The sequence below is a fragment of the Dysidea avara genome, chromosome 13 (genome assembly GCF_963678975.1).
Source record: "Dysidea avara chromosome 13, odDysAvar1.4, whole genome shotgun sequence".
NCBI lineage: Eukaryota > Metazoa > Porifera > Demospongiae > Dictyoceratida > Dysideidae > Dysidea > Dysidea avara.
The window spans coordinates 14,677,333-14,687,081 of record NC_089284.1 but is presented as its reverse complement, the minus strand read 5'-3'; the positions used below and the strand labels follow the sequence as shown (position 1 = coordinate 14,687,081).

At 38.3% G+C, this 9,749-nt stretch overlaps 1 protein-coding gene across 1 annotated transcript; it reads left to right on the top strand.

Annotated features, from left to right (window-relative positions):
• The first annotated feature begins 7,610 nt into the window (after positions 1-7,610).
• LOC136242637 (uncharacterized) lies at positions 7,611-9,203 on the top strand. The gene has a single exon (XM_066034082.1). The coding sequence runs from the start codon at positions 7,667-7,669 to the stop codon at positions 9,101-9,103; it is 1,437 nt and encodes a 478-aa protein (XP_065890154.1). The 5' UTR covers positions 7,611-7,666; the 3' UTR covers positions 9,104-9,203.
• Positions 9,204-9,749: the final 546 nt, after the last annotated feature.

Genomic DNA, 9,749 nt, shown 5'->3' with positions numbered 1-9,749 from the left:
TGTAACCATAACAAAGGAGTCATGTCATGTTATATTGTAACAATTGTAACAATATATTGCTTGATTTGATTGATTTGATTTAGGTTTAAACTCATGACATTCGGCATAGCTGTTCTTCCATGTCAGAGTACACAGAAGCACATACAGATATACAAGTACAAAACCGAAGAACATACAAGACATGACAAATACATAGCAACACAATACACAAATTAACTATTATTAGTCATATAATGAGTCTTTTTTAAAGTAACAAATTCTCCATGCTTGTGGGGCACTTCAAATGGTAACATTGTTTGGATTTGCTGGTTAATAAACTGTCCATGTCATTATTTCCTGTACACATTATACACATTCTTGTTATGAGTAGTAACTGTACAAAGATCATAACTTTTCAGTGCTATATCTGGAAAGTAACCAACATTGTACAAGACCACAAGTTACAGCACACACCAATTGAGACTAACATCCAAAGTGCCATGCTTTGACCTGACAGGTGCCTTTTGGCATAACACATACAATGCACATATCATGGACTTCCTTTATGTGTCCCATTTATTTTTGCTGACAGCCCAAGGTGTCCATTACCAGAAATTTAGTACATTTTTTGGTCGTGTGCATTAGTGTAGACAACTGGTGTAAAATATTCATATAATACAATCACTTTTGAATGCGATGTTTTTAAAGCTATGCATATGTTGGAATAAATGTCTAATGATTGAAACCAACACATTCCAAAGGGTTTGAAGCCATTTAGTCCCTAACCACAATATTATCTTGCACTAACCTCAAAATTTGCTTCCACTTAGTACACTTTAAAAGCCATACTGTGTATGTAGTGTGTGTGTGTGTCTGTGTCTGTGTGTGCATGGTTTAATCATGGCACATTTATACCTCATAAATTAGAGTGTTAACCACATCAAAGGGATACTCGAAATAACTGTTTGTTTGTTTAAACTTTCTCAGTTAAGGAACATGGTGTGAGATATAAACTGTTTGTTTCTTTTTTTTTTTTTTTCAATTTCTGTTGTAATTTACAAGTACATGTTCCTTTATAGCCTACAGCTCGTCTATACAAAACTATTCATCCGGAAGCCACAAGTCACTGACTAAACTGATGATTGTTTATAATGTGCATGCATGTGTGTGTGTTATTGCATTTTTAAATTAATTGAGTTGATTGACTATAATGTAGTCTGTATCACAACGCGTATGCCACAAGTGTCTTGTCCTGTAGGAAGCTGGTCTATCACATCATATTTCAGTCGTTTTGCTTTGTTATTATCGCTAGCATAACTAGTCGAGCAATTTTTGGTCCAAATTTACACCAGATTTAACCTTAGATGGTTCTGTGGGGGCATGCCCCCAGACCCCCCTAGACGAGAGCATGCTAAAGCATGCTCTAGGTTTTGCACTGTGTACGTGCATATATGCTCAAAACTCCTTAGTTTAAAAAAGAACACCCATCATAATCTGCTGATTTTATTACAAGCATTTTCTAGTTCGATGTATGTGATTTTTAATATACCCTGAAAAGTAGACTATCTCATTTGGCGCCGGTTTCAGCTAGCTACTACTTTCGTAGTTTACGTGCTGGAGAAAACAGAACACCTATAATTAGTTGGATTGAGCTTTCTAAGTAAGGTCAGTGCTGGATTTGCCTATTAATGACGAATGACGTAGGCAATACGTCAAAGACTGAAGCAGTTTCTAATTTGTTGGAGCATCGCTGGACATTTATGGACGGCCTGGAACCACACGTAGATGGCTGTATTTAGCGAAGGTTTTAGCCTACGCATTAATAATAAGGTGAAAATGATTGGTTACATACAGATTCAACCTACTTCGTAGGGTGAGTGAGTTTATTGTATGTTAAACCCATACGTTTGGGCCTACTGAACCATAGTCTGTATTGCCACATGTAGACGGACTTCAATCCTACCAAATGGGTCATTTAGCCTCTATTTATACATATTTCATTTAGTGTTGCACCGATATGTATTTTTTCACATTTATCGATACCGATTATTTGCCTATTCCTGTAACCGATATGCCGATATTTACCGATATTCTTCAATTCTTCAGAACAGGAGAGGAGGAGCAGAAAATCACCTAAAGTTTATGTGTATAAACTGCATTTGTAATATCAATGTACTTAATTGCGTGGGCGGCAGACTTTTACCATTTTTCTACAGTTTTGCAACTAACTCCTTTCATGGAAAAGGAAGCCAAGTAGTTATAAAACAACTAAGACAGCTTATCAAACAATGTTTTTAGTGGGACTCCAGACCCTTTGTGAAGATTGATCAACTAATTGCGTGGGCGGCCGATAAATATACACAGCCTACTATATAGCCTTGCAACCATACTTGTGCAAACAAACAAGCCAAAACAGTTACAACCACTTACTGCTACATTCACCACCTTCTTTCTTTACTTTCACCTGTTCATTGCCGTCATTAACAATTGATTGTGGGTTTCGGTTAATCGGCAAATTATTTCCGCTTCGTAGCCGATACCGATACTTGTAAAATTAGCTTATATCGGCTGTTACCGATAATTCAACCGATTATCGGTGCAACTCTAATTTCATTACCTTCACTACAGAGCGGACATTGTACACTGCTATTTGAGATGTATTGCCAATACAACACTGTATGTCAATTTAATTTTTAATTAGTAGGCCCATGACCTCAAATTTCTGGTATTGCAATTTGCTGTAGCTAGCATGATACATTCATCCATATTTTTGTGGAGACTGGATTGATTGCAAAGGCGCTTCTCTTATTCTTCTTCATTTGTAACCAGCACTGTGCAACTGGCTGAACATAACTGAAAGCAAAGCCATCTCACTTTTGAGTCAGTAATTGATAATTGGGGCACGGAAGTCTTCCATATTTTTCATGGTGACTGGATTTTATTGCAGAGGCTCTTCTTTTACTCTTCTTCGTTTGTAATGGGCTGAACACAGCTGAAAGTGAAGCATAATGGGCTTAATGGCCACTTCACTTTTGAGCCAGTAAATGATAGTTGGGGTGTGCGTTCAGTTGAAAACACTACTTCTGGTGCCATCCTTTCTTTTGATGCCATATGTGTGGGTTCACCAGTTAATAATCTTACAAAAAGTAAACAAGGAAAACTGAATTAAGAATTTTAAGTTTGATTAGGGATCATACAAACAGTAGGGGGTTGCCTACGTACATCTGCAGATATAGCTATACTAGTGGATATTACTGTATCCCTGATTTTAAAATTCTTATTAGTATTATCTCGAGTATTATTTATTTGTAATTGCTCCGTCATACAATGACGATTCTGCAATAATTTGGACTGATTAATGTTACAGTATTGTGTTCTAATTAAATAATAGTTATACGGGCACAATGTGGAGTCTATGAAATTTATAAACCCTCAAGCCCTTAGTAGCGCCCTCGCTTTGCTCGTGCGCTACAGCCCGGGCCTTCGGGTTTATAAATTTCATAGACTCCACATTGTGCCCGTATAACTGCTTTAGACTCTATTTCATATTACACTCAGATTACTTACCTCATCCACGGCTGTTTCTGCTGTAGGCTCGGCTAAAGCGGCTGGTTTTCTTACGATAATACTAGCGCCATGGCAACTATACATCCTCACGTGACAAAATAATCGCGCTCGTTAAATCACCGCACGTAAACAACGCATAGCGATTGGACAAACCGGATTTTGAGCATGTTATATTGTGCCTGAAGGCGTGGAGTATATTAGAAAACAAGGTGGAGTATATGAGATTTATTACCCACCCAAAACAGCCTAAGGCCACTCCAAATGAGACTGTAGTTTCCCGTCCTCCGCCCGCATCACGTCTAGGCACCCGCATTGCATGTCAATATTGTCATTATTTTTCCAAAACCACTTCCTGTGCTGCTTTCTGGAAACTTCTCATGGAGCCTTTTATTTTGCATTGCTAAAAAGCACAGTGAAACCTAAAAATGAATGGTTCTGGTGGTTGCTCACTTGCAAAGAAGCCATTTTCATGACCTTGAAATCCTCTCAAGATCGAGATACTCTAATAGAGCAGTCACATCTCTAATAATGAATAATGATAATAAGCCTCCCGCCTGCATCGAATAAGGAAAACACCAGGACGGGAAACTACAGTCTCATTTGGAGTGGCCTAAATAGAGTCTAATGTTAGTTGATTGCAGTATTGTTCTTAGGTCATTTATTCTATGGGTCTTTGTCAAAAAGTACCTTTGGATAATGAATTCTAGAGGGTTATAGATCTGTATAAGAATGAAAATTTGAGATAATCTGTTCTAGTAAAGCAGGTTGGGATATAGCGAGGAGGTCGTGTGCATTGTAGATTGAGGTTATCTGGTGGTAAAGTATGTATACATACTAAGTTTTTGATGATTTTGTAAACAAGGATGGCACAAGCCTTACATATTCTTTCCTCCACTGGAGTCAAGACATCATTGCATGTGGTGACACTGGAAACTGGAATAGCGGTTATATGTATTGGTGACAAAACGTGCGGCATGGCACTTAAATGTATTGTGTAGCAGTTATATGCATTGATATGTTGCTTATCGTGAATCTTTCATGGAAGTGATGGGTGGAATTGAAAACTTAATCCTGGACAAGAACATCGATATCATACAGTTACATGCCACATACTACAAGTAGATCCTTGCTCATTGAACCTTACTTATCTAAACACCTTGATTATTGTTTTATTGTGCGATCTACATACTACAGTACGAAGATGGAAGTTCTATAACATGCTTGCTTGCATAAAGGAATCTTATAAAAAGAAAATTAACTATCACAATGTATTATGCCTATAAGAAAGTGTGGTAAACTTCAGTCCTCTGCCAGTTGGCTTTATTACAAATTTTTCATTCTCCATTAGTTAGTGGCTTCTTGTGGTACTGTGTCAGGCAGTAATATTATTTTATTACCTATATACTAATTGTATTTAACACTTCATGAATATTATTGTGACACAATCATCACACAACAGCTGGCAGATGATCAAGCGGTGGTCTCTTCATTTACATCAATATGCTTTTGTTCATACACACATGCATCTGTTTGCTCACCATTTCAGCTACAGCATGCAGGTCTTACGGTAAAAATTTCCTTTGCTCTCTTTTGTTGCTAGGGCCACTGAGAGGATTTAGGGGACCCAGGGAAAATTTAGAATGTGGGGCTCCTATATAACCCACAATTTTCAATAAGGAAAAGCAGACAAAAGGACATTACAGGAACAAGCTTAGCTACTAACTGATAACAGTTTATTAATGAGTTTAAGCATGCAAGCCTAGCTGGGGGGCATGCCCCCAAGTAAATTTAGACAATTAATCTCTATGAGATTGAATATAAAAGCAATTTTACAAGAAAAAGCTTAGCTAGACTAACCGATAAGCTTATTGACAGTTTTAGCATGCAAAGCATGCCAATCTAGGGGGTCTGGGGGCATCATCCCAGGAAAGTTTTGAAATTAGACTGTCTGAGATTAAATACAAGAGTGATTTTACAACTGACTACAACTAAAAGCAAACCGCTAGCTACCAACTGATAAGCTTATTGACAGGCATGCAAGGCATGCCAAGCCAGGGAGTCTGGGAGAATGTTCCCAGAAAATTTCTGAAAATTTGTCCCTCTGAGATTAAATATGAGAGTGATTTTAATACTTTATCACTTTATAATTATAATAAATATTTTATTGGATTTTTGTATTAGGGTGATTGTCGTATTAGAGCATCTCAACTTTGAATTTTAAAGCAAGCTTTCTGCCAAATACATACAATGTAGGAAATTTTTGTGCCTTATGTCAGATTGATTTTAACAGTTACTACGACTGAATATTTGCCTGACTGCTGTATTAGGATAACTGTTCTATTCAAGTATCTTGATCTTGTGCAGAAGTTACACTGTTAATATAGTTGCGAGTAATGGTTTGCTGCCACTGTTGCACTGCATTATTATGGATCTCATTGAGCTTGGAAAGTATCTTTTATACTGAGACTTCTTATGTATCTTCGAGTCTACAAGGAAAATTTACACTGTTCTACATTCGTTTTATTGTAGCTATGTGTGGATAAGGTAACTGTGGGACAGTTACTACTGTATGAGGCCCCTTATATTGTGGGGCCCAGGGAAAAATGCCCCAGTTCCCCTACCCCGTTGGCAGCCCTGGGTGGCACAATACTGTGCATTATGGAAGTCACCCACATTGAGGCTAACTGTGACAAGCAAATGGTCTAAGTTAACTAAGGAATAATATAAACCAGTGGCGGATCCAGGGGGGTGCCCCCCCCCCCCCCCCATCCCTTTTTAAAAATGCATATAAGATTGAGATACTTTAATAGAGCAATCAATCACCAATCACTCTAATAAAGCAGTCACAGCTAGCGTACATGAGGAAGTGTAGTTTAACTATGAAGCTATGGATGAGGATCTGAATAAGGATCTTTATATACTTTATAGTATATACACTTGGTAAAGGATAGCCATTATTGTTGTTGACCTTTTTTTTTTTTTTTTTGTCTTCAACTGTTCAGTAAAGTGTACCATCCCTTTCCAAACTCTGGATCCGCCCCTGTAAACCATGTGGAAACTGGCAATGAAGAAGGAACCATCATTATTAAATGATGCAGAAAGTGTACAAAAACAAAAATAAATAATGGCAGGTAAATCCTCGGACCAAACAGGACCACAAAAGGAACTTGCATGGGCATGGTAAGGAAGGTGTACTTACAAAAATAAACTATATACAAAATACAGTTAATTAAGTAAGGTTGGCATAGGTGGTGGAGATGGGGGGCATGGTCCCCCCACTTTTATGGGACACCATTTACAAGAAAAGATCAAATTACTCTAGTAGAACAGTTAGGATCTGGATACTCTAATAGAGCAGTCATAGTATTCAGGGAAGCAGTGTAGCAAGTTACTTAGCTACGTATGTGTAGTTATAAATAAGGAGATATAGTTGGTGGAGAGCAGCTATTGTCAGCAGGCTGTGACCTTTTTTTTGGTCTTCAACTTACAGCTGGCCTGGCCCCCTCACTCTTTGGCCTGCTCCACAGTCCCTGAAGGTTGGCTGAGTCCACCCACTCTTTGCATGTTCTTGCTAAGAAAATTCTCTGAGAGGAAGTAATAGTTTTACAGGCAGCAGCAGCATCCAGCATCTTCCTGACAAGCGACTTGGAGGTAGTTGTGCCAGGGCAAGAAAATTCAACAGATTGTTCACAGAGGCTGGCTGGTACCATATTCACTTAAGTTATTATCTATAACATCATAAATAGTTAACTTACGTAACTATGTATAATGTTATAGATAATAGAGTATATACTCTACTCTTAAGTAATCTATTATCTATGATAATAAATTATGTATATACGCCATGGTCTTGTACACACAGACACAGACACAGACACACACACACACGGCTAGGATAAAACCCACACAGAGAGCTGTTCCTTCAGATCCTCGCCTATAGACTTGTCCTCATTAACAGTGGACTGCTAAGCATCTTCCTCTTCAAGACAGCTGATCATTTGAACTGCAAATAAACTTTTAAGAGAGGACACGTGATCAACATGTGATTAAGAAGTGGGCGTGGGAACTGCGCAGGTATCGATAAAATTACCATAGCAATATCTGCGATATCGTGTGCGATATGCTGAAATTTCTGGTTGTACTAGCGGTGCTGTTCACCTGCAACGTTAGGGGTGAAAGAGAGTCTATTTTCAAACCAAGGTGCGATAAAATAGACCAATGTTCGTGTAAGTTGAGGAACGTAAGGAATCCAGGCATCATCACTCTTCATCCACTGGTCAGTGGTAAACCTACAGCAAGATTTGCCGAGTACGCATCCTCTAAGGATAATGGTGATTACTACAACTACTTTTATAATCCTTGTGTGAGCTTCTCTGTGGCTGCTGGAAGTTACAGTGTCTGCAATAATGTGTCCATGTGTCAAACAATGACTGATGGTTATCAGTCTACCTTCAACCTGGGTACTATTGACAGTGCTGAGTTTGTGTACAGAAATGGTTCAGTGATTATCATGTATCAATCAGGTGGACCCAGTTACAATAACAGAACAACGGAAGTTGAGCTGGTGTGTGACGCAAATGAAGTACTCGGCAGACTTGAATTTGTCAGTGAATATCCAATCCGGTTTTATAAGTTTAAGTTGTTCACGCAGTGTGCCTGTCCTGGGAAGTGTACATCTGTTAAGAAGGAATGTATAATGAGGGACTCATGTAGTTGTGAAATGTCCGATGGTACTGGAGTGATTAATTTACATTCAATAGATAATCCTGACACTCCCATGGAAGACAGCATATCATCATCAGAGACTTACTGGTACAACCCTTGCTCCCCTGTGACCTCTCCAGATTGTGATGGTAACTCTGTGTGTGGGAAATATAGTAACTCTAATACCGGATTGGGGTTTTCGAACAGCACCAAATTTATTGCAGATGGTGATAGTGTAGCTATTCAATACAGCAATACTGAGACTGGTAAAGCTTCCACCGTCCATCTCAATTGTGACCGAGGTGCAAGGAATAAACCATATTTTAGATTTGAAGGCTCTGAGAAAGATGAATATTTCATGAGTTTAGACAGTGTGTGTGCTTGTCCAGGTGAATGTGGTACTCCAGCTTTACCACCTATTCAGCAGTGTAATCAGATTGACTCATGTTCTTGTAAAGTACGTGAAACAGGTCAAATTATTAGTCTACACAAACTAGACAACCCAAGTGCACCTTTTAAGGTATTTGGAACTGACGGATATGTATACTACTACAATCCTTGTAGTGGGATCCAATTAGAAACTAATAAGGGGCAATGTGTCGGGGTGTCAGCATGTAAAGGAGATCTCTACTTTGATCATGACAGCTTCACTGTCTTGGGAGGTATCAGTTCAACCTTCATCAGTTATGACAGTAATAACATTACTCTACGATATGATGGTGGAAATTCTGGCACTTATTACGATGTGCAGTTTATTTGTGACCCTAATGTTATATCACCAGAGTTTGCGGTGGATGAGCATTTGTCTTCTTATTACAAGTTCAATCTTACTACCAGTGTGGTATGTTTTTAGAAAAAAAGGATTTGCATTTTGTTAATTTGCACCTGCTTTTTGTATTGATGTTTAATAGTAATGTATTTTCCAGCTGTGCACATGTATGCAGCAGCACACAGATTTCTACTTTTACATTCTATTGGCTCCATATGGTAGTCACTAAAATAATGGTGAGCTACCAGTTTTTTCTTTGATGTCATATAATTGACACATGTCAATATGTGTAATTGTAATGGCGTATCCAATAGGGGAGGATTCAACACAACTGGGGTAGAACTGAGCATCTCGTATAGTACCGTCCAATGTAAGCTATACTTGTGGTGTTAAATTGAGTTATGGTGATGAAGATGAATAGCTTCTGCTGTGCATATGGAAAGTCAGTAGTGCAAATGGTGTAGATCAACTCTCCAAGACCTGGCATAGCTATGGTGAGAGCTGACTTGTTTTCCATTGTGTCTCGGTTATTATTGTAATTACACAGAAATTTGTACATTTTCAAGTTCTGTGTCTTGTTATCATATGGATCTGGCTATGCAAGACTACAGTAATCGTGATTCAAACTGTGAATTCATTTCCCTGCAATATTGATGGCTAATGCTTGGCTGAATTCCTTGAAATAAAAGTCTAGCTTTTTTGTATAAAATAAACAAATGCTGTTAGTCTT

Bases quoted from the DNA above. Each gene is read 5' to 3' on its own strand.
- LOC136242637 (XM_066034082.1), top strand. From the start codon at position 7,667: ATGCTGAAATTTCTGGTTGTACTAGCGGTGCTGTTCACCTGCAACGTT.